The sequence below is a fragment of the Lonchura striata genome, chromosome 3, assembly GCF_046129695.1.
Source record: "Lonchura striata isolate bLonStr1 chromosome 3, bLonStr1.mat, whole genome shotgun sequence".
In the NCBI taxonomy this organism is placed as follows: Eukaryota; Metazoa; Chordata; class Aves; order Passeriformes; family Estrildidae; genus Lonchura; species Lonchura striata.
Window position 1 is genome coordinate 56,761,010 of NC_134605.1, and position 24,056 is coordinate 56,785,065.

At 37.6% G+C, this 24,056-nt stretch overlaps 1 protein-coding gene across 1 annotated transcript in view; it reads right to left on the minus strand.

Moving 5' to 3' along the window:
- Window positions 1-1,590, minus strand: part of ESR1 (estrogen receptor 1) — a 158,515-nt gene extending 156,925 nt beyond the window's left edge. Inside the window, 1 exon segment of the mRNA XM_021540602.2 lies at window positions 1,550-1,590. Coding sequence (XP_021396277.2) covers window positions 1,550-1,574 — 25 coding nt within the window. The 5' untranslated portion in view covers window positions 1,575-1,590.
- Between the last annotated feature and the right edge of the window lie 22,466 nt (window positions 1,591-24,056).

Sequence of the window (24,056 nt, forward strand, 5' to 3'; positions counted from 1 at the left end):
ACTTTATTATCAAAACTAGCAACACAAACCCTTAAACAAAAGTTCTGTAAGATTGGCTCCAAAATTTCATCTAGTTTGCACAATAAGTATGGCTTTTTCTAATGGCATTCAGTTCCTGAGTCAGATATTTACAGAGAGATGCTGTTGCTCTTCTGACACTGCAACGATTCAACACCACAGAGTTTGGTACTTTTTTATTCCAGTGCCTATGATGATGAGAACTGAACTGAAAACCTAACATGCTCCTCCTACTTCAGTGGAAGAAAGTGTAAGCATTATGTGAAGTTTCTCTGTTCCGAATTAATCTGGGGAAGGGCGAAAGGGAAAAAGTCTTCCAACAGTCCTTAATTTATTACCTGGTTGTTAGGGTATAGATCAGAAATACAACGAAAATAAAGCAAAGTTCAGTAATAGCTTTTGCACCTCCCAAGTGATGTAATAGGAAGTCCATGCTATAGGCCATGAAGGGAAATAGAAAGAGTCCAGCTTATTTCATTACACCTTTTTCCAAACACTCATTCTCCAAGTTTTGTCTGGTAACAAGGCATATCACTTAGGAACCCAAGTTTAAAATAAGCTTAGCAATACTTAAACGATAACTCCAAAACTTAAAAGCAAAATCCCAAGAAAGCATGTGTAATTTGGAACAAAGGAAAAGGAAAGAAAACCAAATTAAATCAAAACAAAAGCCAAAACCCTAAAAAGAGAAAATAAGTAAAACATAATATCCAACCATGGGGGGGGGGGGGGGGATATTTGGAAAACCATATTTATCCAATTAAAAAAAAAAAATGCAGTTAGAGAAAACCATTACTCAGTAATTGCCAATAAATTCTACCAAGTTCAGAGCCTGTGCTGAAAAATAGAAAGATCAGACTCTTACTTTGTACCGGGAAGCAGCCCGATGATAAATCTCACTCAATACATGGTTTCAATATCATGAGTGTAAGTATCGCTCAGCATCAGCTGACATCAAAATACAGTATTTCACTTCATTTATACCAGAAAAACAATACACTGCCTTGGGTGTGACTGCCCTCTAATTCAAATAAATCCTTTCCCCATTATGTCTCAGCCAATTGGTAAAGGCACTAATGTGATTTCAGATTATTTTATTGTCTTTCTACCTACGTGAAGGATTTTGACTGAGGGGCTGGAGGATGGGACAGGGGGGTCACATTGTTTCTTTGCAACTGCAGCACAGGATTTATGGCACTGTCTATAGCACACACTAAACAAAATACTACTACACCTGAAATATTCACCTTAAAACATACTTTAGGCAACTTTTGCTGTGCCTGTAGCTTGTTTTCTGTTGGGTTTTTTAGGCTTCTCAGCGACACTGCAGGACACAGGAAAAAAAAGGAACATAGTAAGAAAAGTAACGTCTGAAAGAGTAAAAACTAAATCCAAACCAAAACACCCAACTTCTAAGCATTTCCATAGGTATAACTGGGTGTGCCCAGCGAAGGTTCGGGGTAAAAGCAGCATTTAAAATGGAGTGTGAGGGACAGAAACTGCAAAAACCAAGGGGTTTTTTCTGACTTACATTGCTCCCAGCAGGCTGTTGCCATTCCCTCTGCGGGGCTCTCACTGGCCACGGGGATCACATGACACTGGGAACCAAAATAGAAAAGTCTCGGGAGCAAGGAAGCTGAACCAAAAACACATTTTCAAGAAAAGACCTATCGTGTGCATGATAACACACGCTTAGAAGCAGGAGGTGGTAAATTTAGATGAGAGCCTAGGCTTTGCTGAAAAATGTGGAATGCCTTGACCTTTGCAATCCGGCATCAGCTCCCCTTACAATACGTGGGAAATGTTCATAAATCTCAGCCTGTGTCTGTACGTAACTAAACCTGCTAACTGCTGTAGTAAATCACCAGACCTTAAAAAAAAAAAAAAATTTCTATCAAATTTTTAATTTAATCTATTAATCTTTAAAATAACCTCCCACTGTCGGAACCATTTTCATCTTAAGGCTAAGGTTTCCAGTATTTTGTAGAGAGGAAGCAATTTTTTTGAAAGGATATGCTCTTAAGATAATTAGGTGAGCTGTAAACACATTTCAAAGATTGTTTTCAATTCTTTCATAACTAAAAAATATGGTTGCAGACCTGTATGTTTGTAAAATGTCACTGTGAATCTATAAATTTAACCATAAAGATATAAACAAAAATGCTAAGAATCCAAGTCAAAAGCTGAACAAATGAGTTACTGACCATATGCAAGTTCCATCCAACAAAAAAATATCCTCTGATTTTAAGACTGCTGTTTAGCTATCCCTGTTAAAAAATTAACTCTTCCTGTTTTGTAAATTTTGTAAAAAATAAATTCCAGCAACATACTATTCTTGGGATTACAGGAAATACAATTACCTTCTGTAACAGCTAACTTTTTCATCATTTCCTAGTCATTCAAAATTAGATTGTTACAATTTTTCATTATATATATTGCCAAGACTTCCTTGTTCCTAGTGAATATCAGGACAGTCATTGTAGAAAAAGGCTTTACTGAAAAATGCAAACAGCAGCAGAGAATCTGTGATCGAGGAAAGGGAAATATGGTGCCTGTCTTAAAAGGACAAGGACAGGAAAAAATTTTGTGTTCTAACCTTTAAATGCAATCACCCTCGCCTTGCAGTCATAAGGCAAAAATATTGAAAATCCCACTCTTTCAATGCAACTGGCTCACAAGACCTTCTGAATAAACAGAGGATAGAGAATGAAATTCAAAATCCTACCTAGCAGACTCCCAACTCTGATTGAAAAGAATATGAACATGAGTTAAGAAACCAAACTGTTTCCCTTTCATTAGAAAAATAAATATAAATAAAAGAAAGGAAACTCACACACAAAACTTCTTCAGAAAATCTCAGATTAAATTTCCCAGAAAGAAGTGTACATATGTATCAAAATATATACAATATTATAGAATACCTTCAATCAAGACAGATAATTTGGTATTAAAAGAAAGCGAGATCTGCTTTATTCTGCAGCATACCCCAACACAATTTTTCACAGAGTGAAGTACAAATCCACATAAACATGGTAGCATAAAAAACCTCCTTGTATCTTCCCTGATCTTGTTAACAAAAGTGTGAAAGTAAACTTGAGCATTGACTTGAAGTAGTAATAGTATAGATGAATACACCAGAGCTGTTGCCATTGGTTATTTAAATATAAAATTCTAAACTACAAATTCTAAACTATTTGGTGGGGTGGGGGGGGGTGGGGGGGGGGGGGCGGGGTTGGGGAAGAAAAGGTAAAAAAGTTTTAAAAGCATTTTGAAAAGCATATTATTGTCTACATGCTTCTAAGTATTCTACCAAGGACATGACTTCTATCGCTGTGGTTTTAGGAGAAGTTTTGCATTACTGAAATTGTGCCTTTTTGCAGGTAATGTAGCAGAACTAAAGTGGATGGAAGCTTGCCATTGATCATGGTAAGAGACAAACCAGGGCACTGATATAAGTACAAAAAGTACACAAAACAGTAGATTTTGTCATAGCTCTTAAAATTACTACAGAAAATTGGCTTCAGCTACCTCTTGTTTATTGATTTCAGAAATCTGTATGAAAAATCATCCCTTGGATCAATTTTAAATGCAACAGTGGCCTGCTTTACCATATTTCAGACACAGCCTAAGTGGCAATGTTTTTCTCAGGGTATTTTCACTGTACATCCCAAACACAGTACAAATCATCTCAGGAACCCCTCTGTGTTCAAACATATAATTTATTTCATTTGCTTTGTCTTATACTCTTCCCTGTTTCATTTATCAATTGGGAACTATGAAAGCTGAAAAACACACAAAGGGTGGGTGGGGGCTATGCTACAGTATTCCATGATAGATAAATCAGTGGGCTGGAAATGTAATCATATGGTGGAAAAAAACTAAAGGCAAAGACAGTGAAATAAATGGCCAGAGGAATGCCATTAGGGAAAGAAATGAACCCGTGTGGGATAAAAGCACAGCGAGGAGGAATACACCATCTAAAAGACAGAGTATGAAGCCTTGGATAAAAACAGAAGAGTGTCAATATATCCTGGAGCTTAATGCAGAGTAAGGAAGACTTGAAACAGAGTAGAATATCTCTTTATGCAGCTGGCATCGGTGTTATTCTACATGCCTGCTTCCCCCAATTTTCGTAACACTTATATATAGAATCATGAAATCATTTACATTGGAAAATATCTTCACAATCATCAAGTCCAGCTGTTAACTGAGCACCACCAAGTTCACCACTAAACCAAGGCCCTAAGTGCTACATCTACATGTTTTTAAGTACCCCAGGAATGGGGACTCGACCACTTCCCTTGGCTGCCTGTCCCAATACTTGTCAACTCTTTTGGTGAAGAAATTGATCCTGATATCCAACCCAAACATCCCCTGGTACAACTGGAAACCATTTCCTCTCATCCTGCAGTTTGTTACATGGGAGAACAGACTCACTGCCACCTGGTTACAGCCTCCTTTCAGGCAGTTGTAGGAGGTCTTCAGTGTCTCTTTCTCCAGATGAAACACTCCCAACTCCCTCAGGCACAAGATATGGACTCCTGACCCTTCACCAGCTCATTGTCCTTCTCTGGACTCTCTCCAGTACCTCAATGTCTTTCTTGTAGTGAGGGGCCCACAGCTTGGCATCCTTACCAGTGCCAAGTACAAGGGGACAATCACTGTCCTGGTCCTGCTGGCCAGGATACTTTTGGCCTTTCTGACACCTGGGCACAGCTGGCTCATGTTCAGCTGCTGTTGACCAGCACTCCCAAGTCCTTTTCTGCCAGGCAGTTTCCACTGCACCCGAGCTGTAGCACTGCAGGGGGTTGTTGTGACCTAAGTGCAGGATGTGGCACTTGGTAGTGAGCAGCTTAAATAGGCATGCATTGAATGAGCAATTTGACAAATACTGCGTTTCAATATTCCACTTATTTTTTTAAATATTGTCCAGTATATATCTATCAATTTATAAAGTTTCTGCTGAAAGTATATTTGTGACAACCACTAATATGTTGATCTGCCCTGGTAGTACATTATGATTGCCTAAAAAAGTCAATTCATTGATAGCTAAAGAACACTATTTAGAGTAGTGTGCAGAACAGTTTTATCAATTTAAATTGCTAGAAACATATATCTCTATTTTACCTTCTTGGCAGGTAGCTTAATTCCTAAACCAGAAGAAACCATGTCAATATTTTCAAGTTGTGGGCTCACTTACATCTCAGAGTAGGACTAGATTAAACCAGTTTTCTGAGATAGTTTCTTTGTATATTAATAGCATACTTACAAGAGAAATAGCAGGGCCAGCAAGTTACTTCACATCCATGGAAAAACTCAGTATTTAGACTCCTTTTTATTCACTTAGACCCCTTTTTGTTACTGCTTCTGCTGAAGACTTTTTTCTCCCTAGCAGATAAAACTAATACATCCTCAAAATAGTTTTGTTCAACACCCCCCAAAAATTTAATTGGGACTGTTATCATTGAGTTTCCATGTGTTCTAAAGGGACAGTTTCCCATAAAGTTAGTGGGAATTTTTAGTATTAATAAACAGAAATAGACTAATCATATGTTCATCCTTCCTTATACCGTCAGTTTAGAGCAAAAATTTATATTTTAGTCTTAACATGCAAATGGAAATAATTACTTTAATTCCTTTAATTTCTTTAATTCCTCTTGTGTATAACTGTAATCCACAGCCATTTGAACAAGAGTAGTAATCCCAGTGCTACAATTGGTCCTTAAGAGCCTAAAGATAATCCTTTGTGACAGTCACCCCAATTTACTGAAATTCACCACACACACTTCGCAAATTTACAAGTGTGGTGACACACCTGATCTAAACACTAACATACTTACATTGCTCAAAAACCATTCTCCTGGCAAACTTCATCCTCATGCAAAATATTTAAACTTTGTTAGTGACCTTCTATGATTGAAGATTCCAAGTAGTGATTTAAAAAGATCATATTCCCAGCAACCAGGAAAAAATAGTTTCTAGTGTGTTCTAATGTAATAATAAAACATAACCCTCCTACCCCAGTGATTACTGCTTCTGCTGAAGACTTCTTTCTCCTGAGCAGATAAAACATTTCTATTTCCCTAATAGAAATGTAAACACTTAAAGACTAATTTTGTGATTTAAGAGGAGAATGGAAATAAGAGATATTTCTTAATCTGTTTACATACATAATGAAGCTTCACATATAGAAGACAGTAGCCAGTTTTATCCAGTCCCTATTTCTGCTAAGGGAAATTAAAAAAAAAAGGAGAAATGTCAAGTTACACAGCATTATCCACTGCCTGCTGTGTCAGACATCAGTATGTCACAAATACTATTCTACAACAACTATTCTACCACATTGTTCAAAAACTAGAGATATACATTTCTTTCTGACTTTTTTTTTAAGAATGCTACCAGACTCTTTTTCAGTTTAAACAAAGTAAAGATATGTATATGCAATGTTTGAAATAAAATTATCTTTGGGTTATTTTGATGCAATGCAATTTGACCAAATATTTTGCCATAGTAACTTGCATAAATTCAATCTATTTAATTGGAAAGGAACTTTATTCCTGTCACTTAATATTAGTAATTAATTTAGAGTATATACAATTGGAATTTAGCCTTTAATGCAGGACTAAAAATGTAATTTCAGAAAAATATTGTCAGAAGTGTATGCACCAAACAACTATATGTCTAAGCACCTGGTCAGGGTCAAGAGCTTCGCATCCTTTATGGAAAACTTGGAACAGATTTATTCAAAACAGATATCCTTGTGATAAACTTCAGTTCTTGCTTGATCATCAGTAATCAAATATATTACTTAGGTCTCATATTTCCCATATGCCATTCAAAAGCATCCTCATTGCCATCAATTTCACCATCTGTTCAAGAAAGGTCAGGATTTATATGAACATGTTAAGTCTTAGAAACATAATATTAGAAATGGTTTTAAACAAATTAGTTTCAAAAGGTTAAACAAATTAATTTCCTTGCTATGGCTGTTGAGCATTGAGAGAGACAAAGTACATTCAAGCCAGTAGGGAGCTTCCCTTTTCCCCCCAATACTCTGTAACAGCTTCAAGAGAACCCAGAAGATCTTTATGCACATTTTCTTTTGGCCAACCCCAAGATCCTTAGTCCCTAATAAAAAATCAGAAATATGTATTTCAGCAGAGGTATCTGAAGAAGGTGAATCTGCATGATTTACATTGCCTGGGTTTCACTTCTGAAGTGTCCAGTGAGAGAGTATTCCTTTTTCCTTAAAGTGTCAAAACTTTAATTCAAGCCAGTTTTAGTTCAAATCTCTTCCTAACACTAAGCTGATGTCCCAGGAAAGAAAGTCCTATTTGACTTATCAAATCTAGAAATCATCTTACCACTAATGGACAAATCCCCAAGGCTTACCCAATTGGTCACTAGGCACTTAGTGATTATTTTAGTACTTCAGAATCTCAGTACACATTCAGGCACAGATTAAGTAGATCTCACTTCATACAATTATAAACATAACATCCATGGAAGGGACACAGGAAAGAAAGCTTTTGCAAAGCTGAACAAGCAAAATCTTACTATGGAAATATGTGCTACAGAACAAAATTAGGGGTTCATTAATATTTAAAAAATATATTATTTTACAGGAAATTTCTCCATTTCTAAAAAGCATAAAAAAAAAATAGAGAATGTATTGATTAAAAACCTGCATACCATGGCAGGAAAAGAGAACAGTTTAAAATTGTAGATAATGATCAAACTTCATTGACTTGCCTGCTATCTTTGTGTATGTCTGTCTTTCTAATATTAGGAACTGTATGAAGTAATGAAACTCAAACCTGCACTCTTGAGCTCCTGTCAAAAACAGATGCTGTTATGAGTGACAGACTAGTAATATATTGAGGTCTCAGCTTGTTCAATACCTCCAAATTAATATGGGACTATTTATTATGACTAAAGTGCATAGATTTTTTTTTTTATTATAACAAAACATTATGAACAACTATGTTTCTCCTCTAATTTTTGAACAAGAAAGAAGAAAGAAAATAAAATCATATGTTCCTAACTATCAATAGAGGAAATTATAGCCTAAAAGATGAAATAATTGTAAATGGATAAGAAAATTATAAAACTCTTTAGGTTATAAAAGATGAAATTTTAAAAATCTCAGCTAGAGTAGGCATCAGAATTCACAGTTAAAAAATAAGAATAGTAACCCACACAAGCCACTAATTGGTTAAGGGAAAACAAAAACACAAGTATTTTTCAGCTGAAACTCAACGATCACGTTTCATTACCTACCCTTTAAATTTGTAGCACATTTTAATCACAGATTTGCTCCAATTTTATAGCTACTTGTTGAAAAAAGGCTTAGTGAAGTCAAAGGAAAACAGGCCTGTACAATTATTTGTTATATGATTTGGTGTGGGATGGAGGTGAACAAAGAAAGAGGAAAGATCAAGAAAATGCAAAAGGTATGAACTACACATTTACTAGGAGGAATTTAGGGAAAAGAAAAAGTAACATCTCTCTTCTGCCCTCACTTTTTCAACTTTTCACTTAAATGTGAGTACCACATGGAAATGCTGAAATGCTAGAGTACAAGAAGAGGTTATCAATAGATTATCAAAAATATTTTATTTGACAGAAAGGAAGTGGCTACAAAAATTATTTGAAAAGGAAAAGCATTTAGTATCAAATATAATTAAAGAAATTTCAGAACAAAAGCTGATTTTCTAACAAAATATCAAAATTTTTAGTCATTAATATAAAAATCCAGAAAGTTAATGATGTTTCAAAATGCTTTTTTCATTATAAAATTTTAACTGGAAAAAAATTGATGAGACAGGAATGAATTTTATAAATAAATATTCAGATTGACAGTGGGCTTTTTTGATGTGAATTCCATCTCTCTCTAAATGTACTAGCCAGCTCACTCTAGGGACAATGTGAATGTAAATCAGGCATAGAATTAAAGCATTTAATACATGCGCACTATTCCAAGAACAACGTAAACCTGGAACAATGTGCAGCAAGATGATCCTTGCTGAAGCTGCCAATGTTGAAGATCTAGAAAATAAACTCAAATTACTCCAGAAATGCAGCAGCACATAGTAGGAAAGCTCAATTGACTCACAAAATATAGTAAAATGAAACTGTCAGTAGTCATTAATGTCAACAGTTAGGTCAAAAGGATCTTTTAATACTTTTGCCCCTATTTAACTTACCTTTAATAGGATCAATATTTAGAGGGCAGAATCTGTTTAAAATGAACAATGACTTGAGGTTCCAAAATATTATGATGAAGATAAATACAAAAAACTGTACCATTTCAAGCACATAGCATAACCACCAGCACCTAGCAGAAAAAGTATCGGATGCAAATATTTTGTCATGGAACTACGATTTTAAGATTTAATTTACCTGGTTATGGATTGTATGGGAGCTCACAAACTCTTACTTCTTTCCCAGCATTACTGGTAGTGCTTCCAGCTCTTCTGGCCTTAGACCCAGGTGCAGCAGCCAGGGAAGCCAGCAGGACGGACACCTCACCCGCCTGGGCACTTTCTCTTTTCCTGGGGAAGCTGAGTTCCATAGCAACCTGTGCCTCCTTCCATTGGCATGAGGCATGTACTGCCTCTTCCACTTCAGATCCACATCCTTTTCCAGACCTATTGCTTTTATGTTACAGAAGTCAGGTGTTAAAGGAGAAGAGAGGGTATGTAGACAGGGAACTGTAAGAGGATTCATGGAAAAAAAAAAATATGTTGTGCCTGGGTTTTCAACAGAGGAACAGAGAAAACTCTAAGAAAGGAAAGCTCACTTTTCTCCTTCCAAAACTTTGTTCATATTCACTGAATAGGAATTTTACCAGCTGACAAATTTCTCCAGCCTCTCTCTACTTGCTTATGTCCTCTTCAAAAGGAGGGGATGAGCTGTGACACACACTTGCATCCATGTGTGCAGTACACAAGTTAATCTGTGACTTGCCAAGCAAAGCAACCACCACCCTACCCCTGAACACAGAGACGCCTGTGACTTCTGTGAGGAAAAATAGGAAATAAATTCTATCACCCAGAAACACAGCTGTCGCTCCTAAGTAGATGAGGAAACAAATGCACATATGTAGCCAGGAGCCAGCAAACATTCACATTTGTGAATGTTCAGACAGCACAACTCTGCTAGTTTAATCTGTACCACATCTGTTTGCCAGCTCAGGCAACCAAAAAAACCTCTCAGTCTTGGCCTGCATCTTCCACAGGCCCAGTACTCCATGCCTTAAATATGAAACAGTACCTGAAACCTTCAGGACACCTTCAGGTGAGAAAAACCAAAAGTGCAAGAGTTCAGGTTTCTCTGTTGACATTTCAAGGTTTCAGACCAAGCTCATAAAAGTATTCTCTTGGTGCTTGAGTCAAACCCTATTTGTAATTATTAGATTTGGAGAGTATCTTGGCAGTGAAATGTGCCATGAGATGCTTCTGTCACATCTTTTCTCTTGATAGACTGAAACTACCAAAGTAATTAAATTAATTTTCCTCTTTGAAGACTGGGCAAAATTAATTACCAATTAACTGAGCCTTACACACCCACACCTTGATGGATGTTTCTCAAGAAAGTGGCTTTCCAATTGGATGCCAGGGATGTGCCATTGCACAACCCTCACCCACAATTCCCCTGTGGAAACAGTGCTGGAGAGGAAACCCTGTACTCCATATTCAGGGCAATCCAGGCCATGCTGGGTCAGACAATGGCCCAGTAGCAAGTTTCTAGCACCAGCTACAAGCAGGTGTCTTAGAGGAGCACATAGATGGCCACTGCAATTCCTCCCACCCTTACCCATCTCCAGCTACTTCCATCTGTGGACGTGGCTTCCTGAGCCAGATGCAGCTTCCAAAACCAGAATTCATGTAGTTTCTGGGAAAGGTTATTCAAGTCACAGGAGCCCAAGTATTCCCCTCTTAGCTCCAGCTGAAGATGCTGTATTTTCAGTAAACACACTCTTGAGAAAAATCTGCAAAAAGCCTAAATTGAACAGAGAAACCAAAAATATTAATAAAACAAGGATCTTCTGTCCTGTTCTAATCCTCCTTTGCAGAATACTTTGGCAGAATCTATCAGAAAATTCATCCTTAAAAGCACTCTATATTTAAATACATATTTAAAACATTTTTATTATAAATTAAGGAAAAAATCTGTCCCACCTCTGTTTATAAAACAGGATATAAGAAAATTACTGCTTTTAGTTTTTAACATAACTTTTTTCTAAAAAAAGAAGGATAAAATATATTACCAGCTTCTTGTTTTCAGATTCCCTAAAAATATCAAAGAACAATTATTTTGAGACTTCAAACAAATAAAAAGGAACACACTGACAAATTTACAAGGATATGCAAACTGATTTCTAAATTTGTGAGACTGGCGTTCTTTAACTGGCAGGAAGAAATGAATGCTTCTTTAACACACAAGCCAAGAACATTCCTTGAATCTTGTACCCTAAGTAGTCAGTGCTGATGGAAAATAAAAAAACACTTGTTCTTTATTTAGAGTTCTTTGAAATAAAGGTGAATTGGAGGTGGGTGAAAATGTATTAAGCTTATTAAATACATATAAGTTAATTCACAGTGCCTGGACATAATAGCCACCTTGCTCAGAATTTGTTATGCATTTCTATCCAGGCTACTGAGGGATAAACTGATCCAAGGAAGTCCAACTCAGGCAAACTTACTCAAGCAACAGCACCACTGACTTACTTTTACAGGACTCTGTCAGAGAAAATGAATCCTTTAATGGTACTTCACTTCAGCCATAAAGCTGCCCTTTCACATAAAGCTTCCTGAGATTCAGTTACTTGCTTTTCACCACTAACCCTGCACAAAATTGCCTGAAGGCTTCTCAGAAACACGGGCAAGTGAGCTCTGCAAGGTGATTAAGAGCACAGCCAGAAGTTCAGCAAGAGAAAGAGAGAGGAAAATAAAGGATAAAGCAAAAAGACAGGTTGATGTAGAGCCCTAACTAGCCAGCCTTGCTGCTCCTTGGCTGCCAAAAACGTCAGGTGAGCCTGATCAGCACCAGCTGCAAGGTCTCCCTCCAGCAATAGCCTTGGCCAAGTCAGGTATTCCCTCCCCGTTGGTGGCTGTGGCAGCTGTAGCAGCCACTCTGCCTTTGAATGGCTCTGGCACTGGCAAAACAAGCAATAGGATTCACTTGCAGGTTTGCACTGAAATCTGTGGCAAAATTCTAACTCTAAGGTAGGAAAGGCCTAAAACTCAAGCTTCCAGGAAATATCAGGAGAGGAAAAAAAAAATAAATAAAATGGAATTGTTAAACTAACCCTTGTGTGACCTTACCTCTTAGAGTTCAGGCAGGCTGCAGTTACTGGGCCATAATCTCAGAGGTTCTGACTTATTTATCTGGACAAACTGTTACTTCACATATCAGTAAGCTTCCTAGTCCTGTAATCTAACTCAACACAGAATTCAGAAATATTGTCTTTGCAATCTTAATTAGTGTAGTAGTAATAGGCTCTTTCTCCAATACTACCATATTTCTATGTCAATACTGCCATATTTCTTTGTCAGAGGGGCCAAAGAAGACCAAGATGTGTGCACCTCAGCAAGCACTGTTAGGTGATGTAATTCTGTCCCTATGCTCTGTTTTCATTTCCTTCAAGCATGTTCCTTATCTTAAAATAAAATCCTCAGTCTTCCATGTTTCCAATCTTTGGATGTTTGTCCCCCACAATTGTCATTCCCCATGACTGCCAATCCTATATATCTCACAGTTCTCTCTGGTTTCAGAAAAGTTATCACCCAGGGTTTCTGGTGGGTTTTGTTTGGGGGATGTTGGGAACAGAGGGCATCTCTTCTTTTTTTACCTTTTGGACAAAATTCTATAACTGATCAGTGCATTTGTGAAGAATAGATGCTTATCTTTAAGAGAAGAGAAATATAATCTAATCATATGACTTTGCCTTTTTTTTAATTAACAAAGTTCCCATATTGTGTAAATCACGATAAAAGCCTGAGGTAGCTGACCACAAGGCATTCTCTGACACTTGCCAGAAGTCCATCTTCCTTCCAGTTCCTCCACATCTGTTCTCCACATCCACACCTCATGTTCATGTCCAGTTCTGAGCTCCTCACTTCCAGAAAGATGTGGAGCTGCAGGAGCAAGTCCTGAGAAGGGCATTGGAGCTGGTGAAAGGGATGGAACACAAGTCTAATGAGAAGCAGCTGTGAGAGCTGGGATTGCTGAACCTGGAGAAAAGGAGCCTCAGGTGAGGCTCCTACAACTACCTGAAAGGAGATTGTAACCAGGTACATGATCAGTCTGTTCTCCCAAGTAACAAGTGATAGGACAAGAAGAAATTACCTCAAGTTGCATCAGGGGAGTTTTAAATTGGATATTAGTAAAAATTGCTTCGCTAAAGAAGCATTGGAACAGGCTGCCCAGGGAAGTGGTGAGTCACTATCCCTGGAGATATTTTAAAAATACATAGATCTGGCCCTCAGGGACGTGGTTTAGCAATGGACTAGAGTGCTGTGTTAATGACTGGACTCAAAGGTCTTTTCCAACTTAAATTATTTGATGATCCTACCCTCATGGCCAGGCAGATAGTCCAGACCTCTTGAAACTCTGATGCCCAAACCCAGAAGTTTTGTCTTCTAATTCATGGACTGTGCAGACAGTGATTCTGCACTTGTTTGCTGTCACATTTGGGCTAGCATCCCAGAGGCTGGACATTTCAAGACAGATCGCAAAGCGCAGTAGTAGAGAACTTCTCTGGATTTCGCTGGGAACAAGGAATTACTCCTGCATGGGTGTGAAGCCCTCAGTGGGGAGAAAAGACAAAATATGAGATGATTGAAAATTTACTATGTGTGCAGTACAAAGAGCCTGAATAAACTTGGAGATTAATTTAAATTTACTAAATTATTTTTATTAATTTCGATTTTACTTAAAGGGCTTAATTTTAATTAGTGATTCAGCATTGAACTGCATACAGCAAAGATGTCCAAACCAAAGCTGAAAACAAGACCTGAGCAATAGGATTAGCGTTTTCTCCTGTGTCAAAAAAAAAAATAGTAAGGGCTGTAATAGTAAGTAACAAGAACAAGGAAGAGGAAAAGGAAGAGGAATGAAAGCGATGAAAGGAATTCTGTTTACATTAAGCTAATGGCCAAACATCTGTGAGAAATGCAACAGGATTTTAAACTAAGCGGAAAGGGGAATGATCTGAAATAGAAAAAAATTGGTCCTTGTCCTGCGCTCCTCCCTTTCCTTCCACTCTTCCCAGGAGCACTAGAAAATGGTAACAAAGAGGAAAGAATTCATTGCATGAAGAGGGAAGTGCAGAGAACTGCAAAAAAAGTGTATATCTCAGGAGAAAGCTTATGGATTATTGCCAGATTTAATAACATTTACTTTTGCTTGCTTTCCAAATGTAATCACAGATGATAAAATTGATAATTAGGAAGAAAAGAACAGCCTAGAGAAAAAGTAGCATGCAATGCTTGCATAACTGATAACGACAAAGAATTTCCAAATCCATTATTAATTGAGGATAACATGAAACAACACCTCTTAGAGATAAGGACTTGATAGATTATACCCTAGGGCACTACTTGAGGCAGCCAAAGAAATCTTTGGTTTGCTAATCTAGCAGCAGATCAGTTCCAAAAGACATTTGGCACTTCTCATAAAATTTCCACAGTGATTCGGGCGCTTTGCAATGATCTGCTCACACCTATTAATCAGAGGTGGGGAAGTAAAAATCTCAGGGGACAACGTTTGCAGAGGATTTAAAGGTTGGTCATTAAACATATCTGGATCACTTTTCAGATGTTATTACTGGAGGCCAGTGCAAAGTACCTAGGAATGTAGGTCAACTGTGGTTGAAGACGGCTTTATCTCATCAAATTGTGATGAAAGATGTTTGAGCCACCCTGCATGATTTCTGTCACCAGCCATACTTGAGCACCTGGTTTTAAAGAGTCCAGTATCCTGGACAAGCTTGCTGTCCAGATCACCCATCTGAACAGCATGGATTTCCTATGTGTGCTTCTGGCCTTTTAGCTACAGCCCCTGGGATAATGACCCCTACCAGCAAGGCAGCTAAAACTGCAGAAACCAGACACATCGATCCATCCTAAGGCTCACACTGGATCTCAGCTTCTCCAAAAGCACAGGACCACTTTTATTCCACAACACTACAGATGCTTTCGTTCTCTGGCTCTGCAATTAGACAGAAAAGCCTGCAGGAGAGCAGGACATAAGTGGAATCTTGCATCTGTACGTAAGTGCAGACAGTGAATCCCATAGCAAATGCTGAGCATTATCTTGTACAGGAGAGCTGCCAATCTTTTTAAAAAATTTTATTTGTATTTAGGCAGATACTGGAAGAAAGGAGAAAAAGTAAATGGCATTAAAAAAAAAAAATAGAAAAAAATGCAAGAGGGTATTTCTGGTAATCTTCCTGTAAATTTATCTTCATTGTTAAACAAGAAATTGAACAAATGTTAGAAATTTATTAACTAGCTAGCAATAGGTTTATGTGCATCAAAGAGTATTAAATTATAGAATAAAAATCTTGCCAGAAATCCATGGCCCTTTCAAAAAAAAACAATTATCAAATTAGTGAAAGAAGTGAATAACCATGTGACAGTAAGAAGAGCACTAGATTTCTTATAAAATCATAGCTTAAAAATTAATTCCAGCTGGCCTGGATAACAATGTTGCCAATTTCAGTGAAGTTATCTACAGTTACATTGCGGTGACCACTTAACATTTGCAAAAAACAGAGAATTCAATAATAATATAATAAGGTAAATCTTAAGACATGTCTAACTTAATATCCACAAGACAGAAGAGACAACATGCTTGTTTATTTATTGCATTAATGCCCTCCAACACTATTAAAAAAAAAATATTTAAGCCCTGTGTCAATGGACCTAAATAAATCGAATACTGCATAATGATGTTCCTCCTTGGACCCCATGAGCTGTGCACTAACCTCTTGACATACTAACCTCTTGCTGGCAAAAGTCTGTTTAATTCTCCAGTCACTTTCCATTTGTCTTTATTTTATAGATAATTCAGGCCAGCTTGTCCATGGTTACCACTGACTCATCATGAACTCTGTCAATGTTCCCAGTAGTAAACAATAGGAGAGGAAAAGAAAAAAAGAAAAGAAGCAAAACCAGGACAGGACCCCATACTACATCTAGAGGGGACAGTGTGTGCCTGACAGCACTCGGGGCACCCTGCATAGGATGCCCTGGCACATGGAGGGATGGGAGAGGGAGGGGCCAGCCACTGAGGTATAAGGGGAATACCTTGTGGAGAGTGTATATTTTGGACCAGCTGAAAATCCATGCTACTATGGCCCCTTTCAGGAATTAGCTAGCCCAAGAATTCCTAAATCAAGAGGAGGACAGTAAAGAGATGCTTTCATTGCATGGTCTGAGCTGCCTTCTCTACAGCTCCAGCACTGCTCTGCTAATGAGCTGTGAGCTTTTGAGGGGAATGATTTGATCTTTTGAAATGTGTAGCAACAAACTGAAAATATGCTGTGCGGACTTCTACAATGGGGCAATATTCTCTTAAAGGCTTTGGGACATGGAAGCATTATAATTTGGGGGAACCATTTTTGTCATGAAGATATTGACATGGAAAATTCCCCATTGGAAGACATAATTAAAAAAAAAAAACTTTAAAATAATCAAACTTATGGAAAATATGCCATCTGAAGTAGCTTTTCTTCTGTTTACTTATTATTTTGTTCACAAAAGCACTACATTACTCCTTAACCAAAAAATTCTGGGAGGACTAAAAATCAGGGAGGATTAAAACACAACTTGCACTGAAGTCTGAAGAGAAACTTTTCTATTACTAGTATCTTGAGTTCTAAATTAGAAAGCTTCCACAACCTCCATATAATGATGATCAATCTTCCTCTTATCTGATTGCCAAAGAATAGCTATCCTGAGCTCTGTCTTTTGTCCTGAATTTAAAAATAAACTCTTTTCCACAAATTCTGTCCAAGCATTCTACCTTGTGCTGCATGGCAAGCTCAATCTGTTAGTCCCCCTGTTATGCTAGACAGAAAAGAAGGCTGCTCCTCTGAATGATTTACTGCCCGCTCTGAGTTTTCACTGATACAAAAATTACTTTGTCTGTATTTTTTCAAAGAATGTTTGTGTGCAACTCCTCCATGCCCATGAACGAGCTTAAGGAGTGCAGACAAATACTTTAAAGTGCTATCTGTTTTCCAAGGTCTGAAACACAGATGTCTCTTTTTGGTAATGCTGCGTGCCATTGACCTTACTGCAGATTTGATGTCTTCCATTGGTGCAGCCAGACATGATTTGTTAGGTAAAGGGGTTGGATTTTGTGAGGGTTTTTTTTAGAAGCTTGTTTCAACTTCCAGCCTTCATTTAGATTTTATCTTAATGTTGTTTTACTCTTCAACAATTTATACACAAAGGTATAGCCACTTTTCAGATTATAAAGGATCTTAACTAGCAAAAAGGAAATATTAAATTAATACCTCTTTTCAGTTTTCAGTCTTTCAAAATTTGTTACGCAATCAGCATCTTTCATTTTCCTGCCCTTCTTCCCCCCTCCCCTTCCTTTGTCACTGTATCCATATTTCACAAAGAAAATTTGAAAGAACAGATTAGAACTTACCTTTATGGTATGTATATCACAACTACACCTAATTCTGAAATGCCATCCTTCGTTTGAATAAAGCTTGCACAGAATAGAATAGTTAGGTTTTATCCTCTTCAGTTTCTCCTGATTTTTAGTGTATACTTTCTGTAACTTCTTGAATCACAATTAATGAAGGTGAGTCCATTTTCTTTCCTGTTCTGCTAAATCATAATGGTATTTTATATATTTAATTTCATTCTATGCCACTCATAAATTGCTCAAGCACATTGCCCCATGAATACCTTCTTAAAGAAATAATGTTCAGAGGTATGGAGATAGTATTTCTCCTCTCGGGGGAAAAAATGTAACTTTCAAACTCTGGTGAAAAGGCAAAACTCTTAGGAAACTGCCTTGGTTTCTGGTAGCATGACAGCATTGGAACTGGTCCATTGGTGCAGACAGGTGCACAGACTAGGCAATTCTTCTAGTGTCACATCTTCAGAGCTGAAAAGAAGTAAATGCTCAGGGAACAAGTACCTATGATATTTCTGAGTAATTTTTTGTGCTCCAGCTATTCTCCCTCAGAATATTCTGTGGAATGGATCTGGTTTGTCCATTTACTGACCCTGATTTATCCATTTACTAACCAGGTACATAATATTTTTGGCAAACTTATTCACATATCCTTGAACACATGTAAATTAGCCCTAACACACTTTAACATTTACTTGCTGCATGACTTTTGCGTCAAGAACAAACCCATTTTCTTCTTGTTTTGAACCTGACTTCTATTATCTTTCATGTACTGAAAGAAATTTTAAACTGTTAACATCATGCATAACTTTGAAGATTTCTATCAAACACCTCCTAATTCATCTCTTTTTAGTGTGATGACCTTTTAAATTGTTTCCCATTTAATCTCTGTATATGAACAAATCTCAGAAATCTGTGACCTAAGAGACACTGCTAGCAAAACTCCTCCTTGTGATTGCATAATTTGTTTTTAACAAAAATACTGTTAAAAAAAAAAAAAGATTATTCATTTAATACTCAGACCCATGTGTTCTTCTCTCTGGGGCAGAATTAACATCATAGATAGATTATTGAATCTAATCAAATGCAGAAGCACAAAGAATTTTTGAGTAGGCAGCAAATGCATCACATATATCCACAGAACCTATTGATTGCCATATTGGTTACTGAATGGTCCTCAGATGAAAAATTAATTTTATCCATTCCCAACAAAAAAATTAAACAAACCAGAATCCACAGAACTGTAACAGCATTAGAGGATTTAAACAGAAAAGGTGATGAAAAGATAAAAAAAAGACTGCTAATTGGGTTTCTTTTCTTTGGAGTCTGGGAGCAGATATGACAGTGATCTTACAATAAGTAATAGACCTCTATAAAAGGCTGGTAATCAACAGTTTACAGTGTCTACCATGAGAAAAAAAAAAAGCAAAATACTAAGGCTGGATATTACAAAGAGTTCTCTAACAGTCAGAGAAGAGAAATTCCAAAATAGTCTAAAGCGTTCTGGAATCTGCTCCTCTGAGGGCTTTTAATATCTTCTAGGGTGGCATGCTTGATCCTTTCCCAGTCTATGAAGATAAAAAAAATGGTCTTCTAAAATCCCTGTCAGCTCTGCACTTCTGTGTTTCCTTATTGATGTAATGTAACATGTGGCTTTAATGGGACACAGCTGCCTAAAAGCATTTTATGAGTTCTGATAGCTAGCCAAAGGAACAATATATGGACCTACAAATAGCAGGAATTGGACACAAGAGCTATTGTTTGTAGTCATATGGTTTCATTTGTATATTACTTGGTTGGAAAAAGTTGAATCTTGCCTATTCACTTCTTGCTGACTCTGTCTATCTAAGGCATGCAAAGTGTGGAAATAGCAGAATCAAAGCTCTTATTCTGAATTCAAAATTTCCAAATTGCTAAGTTCAGCTAGGGGCTATCAGCACAGAGGAAACAGAACTTGTTCTTGAGAACAGGCATAATCACAACTTTGTTCCAATTAAAATATATTTTTCCATTGTTGTCTCTCCCTTCTTACCATTACAATTACCATGACGTAATGGGAATTCAAGCTGTAGCTCATTCTCCAAAGTTACAACCATCCACTTTATAAATTATAAGATCACACACCTTCCACCTGCTTGTGGCAGAATTTGCTCTGATTTTGGGAGGTGAAGTATGTGGGCCCTCTGTTACATCTGATGAAAGGAAGGCTCATCATTAAAGGCTTCTCATGGCAGCTCTGCCCTGGTGAGCGTGAACAAGACTGGCTCTTGACAACTTACAGAAAGACATCACACTGCTGAACTTTATTTTGACAATGTAACTTTATTCCTGATATGCACATCTCATTTTAGCATCGCTAAGAACTGGAGAAAAGGGGTGGGTCCTAAACCACAAATTAAACATTGAGCAGACAACCAGAGACCATTCCTAACAGGTGCCTAATTTAGGTGCTCACCTTCTCTGGGCATAAACTGACAGCTTCTCGTAAAGAATATTGGAATACATAAGAGGTTTGTTCTGTCATGGGAGCTCATTTACTGCTTATTAAGCTGGCAAAATCTTCAAATAGAAACAAACTTGCAAAAGGTTAGATACACAAAACATTTAGTTCTTACAAGCAGATTCAAAAGTAAAATAAAGCTATATGCACACCTGCCAATATTGTGACAGGGAGAAAAAGCACCATATTTTAATGTACATAATTTTAATTAAATACTGATCTTGTGCTGAAAAAATACTCATCAGAGCTCATGACAGTCATTCAAATTCATGTGGAAGCTATACACAGCCTTTACACAGTTTCAGGTAGTGCCTAGAGGGGCACTTTAGTGACCCCTGCATTCAGTCTTGGATCCTGATCCAGTATCATCCACTCTGCATGAAATATTATAATATTTTTGGACTGTCTTGTGGAGAAAACCAAGCAATTTCCTCCAAGAATTAGAAGACCATTAGAAGAACAGAGTTGCAAACTTGCATTCAAAGTAAAGAAACATCAAAACTTAACCTAGCTGTCGTTACTGTTTCTATTTGTAGATTTCCATTGCAACTTTGCTGAATAACTCTTCAATATAGGTTTCATTTTCCTCTTCATTCCAAAAGAATAGCTCATGTTTAAAAATTATTTCTTTCATAATTTGTTCTAAAATATTGCATACTGCTTAGCTCAGGGAGACCTTGGGCCAGGTAGTGTAATATATTTATTAAAATCCTTTGCTATTAAAATAACTGTGATATGAACTTTCACAGACTGTTCGATCCCCCTATTTTGTGCATATGTTAGGCAAAGGGAAACATTTTCCAGATGCAAATAAGCAAGGCCAAAACTAATGTTGCATGGGATATTTTATCTCTGCAATCCACTCATTCTGAGTTTTGGCACTGCAGAATTGCAAAAGCACCTAGAATAGGTCTTGTGTACAGTTGTTTTGGTCTGAAAAACAAAGAAGACAAAGTAACATTATTTCAGTTACGTACATTGTTCTGATCCCTCGATTCATGTGAATGACTAGAACCACAAAACATCTTCTGGCCCTTCTCGTATTTTCTTCTGTCCCTTCTCGTATTTTCTTCTTTCTTAGGCTGGTGTCTTCTCACACATGAGTCTTCCCATTTTGTCTTTTGGAGCTGATTTTAGTGTTTACTGCTAAGCCTTCTGATTGAAGTTCATCTTCTCATAGACACTACCATGTCTATGAGAAGAGAATTTTTTTTTTCACTATTCCAGTCCCTTCTGCAGGAAACACCTGCTTTGGCTATATGGCCCACCAGCCCCATTTCTTCTGTTCAAGGCTGGGTGAAATAACCTCTGTCTATGCCTCAACTCCCTTCTTCATTTGTTGCCCTAATCTCCTTGTCCAGCTGATCCAGACTGCTAAATCCTGGTTGGTTTTACCCAGCAGAGTAATCCAAACACTGTTTTCACTACCCCATAGGCCTCCAGTCCCTGTATTCTGTGGTCTTCTACAGCCAGATCCCTTGTCCTAGTCTCTTGCTTTGGTCCCTGAACCAAGGTCTCCTCTGTTATTATTTTAAATTTTATAATTTTGTATCATAATTTTATAAAGCATTGTCAATTAAGAAGAAGAGCCCCTAATCTTTGTAATGATGTCAGGGGCCAGCGTAGCTAGCAACAGTTTGAGAACTTCGGTTATAGGAGACATCTGCTCAGCCTGAACTGTCCCAGCCTGGGCACACACAGATAAACTATAGGGAATAAGGCTGAAAACATCCAGCAAGCATGAGCATATTGGAATTACGTGTTCTTTAAGCAGCTTACAGCTTTGCCAGATTTGGTCTGATTTCACGGAGATAAAAGCTGTCCTTTAGCCAATAGCCACTTCTCTTCCAAGTGTCAAGTCTCCACTCAGAAAACACAGATGCACTCAGGCAAGAAATGAGAGCCAAATAGGCTCAAACATTGAAAATACCTTTGACAGCCCACACAATATACATGAAAAAATCCATTAGGGTCCACATTTTCTACATTAATACAAAGCCTACACTGACTTTCCTCACACTAATGAGATCATGAAATCATGACCTGCAAGACCAAAGATCACACAACTACATTTAGAGTCCCACGGAGAGGAGATTATCTTCACTGTGCAAAACAATTTCTCTAGCCTCATTAAAAGAAACCCCTGTCCTGGGGAAACTTTTTGATTAATTTCCACATGAAGCACTTCAGCACGCCAGTACAAGAAGTCAGATTTCAACTCAGACAGTTATAGTTTGGCTTCATTTTAATCATCTGAAAACAAAGTCTGTAATGGGAAGTGTCAGACAACTTTAACAGGTGGGGCTGATACAGCCACCTTATCAGAGGGAAGCACACAACACATGCAGAGAGATCAGCCATAAAATAACCTCCTTCCCGTTATTGCCCTGCAGGTCCAGTAGCTCTCACACTTCAAGCCACTTGAATTTTGGCAGCCCAGTGACTAACAGCCAGAAGCACAATATCAAGCTGATGATAAAACATGGACCTCTCAAAACAACTCATAACGGCTTTTCCGGCTTGTAATTTTCAATGGGTGAAATTAACAGGAGTTGTACACTTGCTGCTGCACTGTATGTTCTAAGTTATCAGTGCTTTCTGGAAATTTCTCTAAATGTACACCTGTAGCTGAGAGTTTCCGATATAGTCAATAACCCACTGAATACAGGCAAGAGTTGTTATGCATTAGCAAGGGTAAGGTTATCTCACAGGTACCTCCCCAGCCCAGTGCACAATGTAAAACACTGCTTTGGTGCCAATGGGTATTTCTGCATTTCTGCAACATGGAACTTCATAGGGAGCTGTACACTCTGTATTTTACTTGGAGTACAGTAGATAAGCTGTCATTTCTGCTTTGGGAAAAGAGCATCCCACATCTTACTGATTATTGCTCCAAAAGCCAATTCTCCCAAAAGCAGGCTGAGACAGAGTCCTGCTGTCATAGTCTAGAACACAAAAATGCACAACAGGTATAGCACAGAAAAACCTACATTGACTTACTGCACATGTAAATAGAGACATGCAATTAATTCACAACTGATATAAATCAAAACAGAAACAAAAAAAAAAATAATTACCTACTTTGACAGATTCATACCTGCAGTCTTCTCATTCTAAAGCAAAAAGCCAGGAGGGAGAATATTCAAATTTCTTGTCCATTTGGGTGGCTTCTTTGCACATGTTCCTGAATTTTCAGCTATGATGAGATCCGCTCATTGGCAGTCACCAAGAGGCTGATATGACCATGAAATGAGGAAACACAGGGAATGAAAAATAAGGTACTAGCACCACCGTTTGCTGAGGGCTGGGAAAACTAGCAAAAAACTTTCAGAGCCCATATAGACCTATTTCTATAATGCTAGCTGCTTTTAACTCACTTACCATTGCTGCTATTGGAGATGCTTGATCAAAACATGCTTTCAGCATTAATTACTTGCCAGGAAAATCTTAATGAAATCCAGATGATGATTTTTATTCCCAGCACTATAAATCTTTATATGTAGAAACAGTTTCAAATGAGGGGTTGCTTTAGCAATTTGAGTTAAACAAAAATATAATTGAGAGCTAACCATACATAAAGTGGCTGGCAGAGGTGGACTGAGACAGTTTAGCACAATTTCTTTCCCCCTTGAAAACACATATTTTATTGTTGCTCCTTTTCATCCCAACACTAAGAAATATGGGGTTTCTGCAAAGTGACCCTGGAAAGGATGAGCTCTCCTTGGCCAGCACAGTCCTTCCCCACTGTCACATGGTGTTTCCATTTCTGAAGCCTCCTGTTTCCTGAAGCAATTTAAGTTCACTTCAAAGAAAGAGGAGGTCTGCAAAACAGAAAGGAGCACAAATCTTATTTAAGCAATTTAAAGAAACA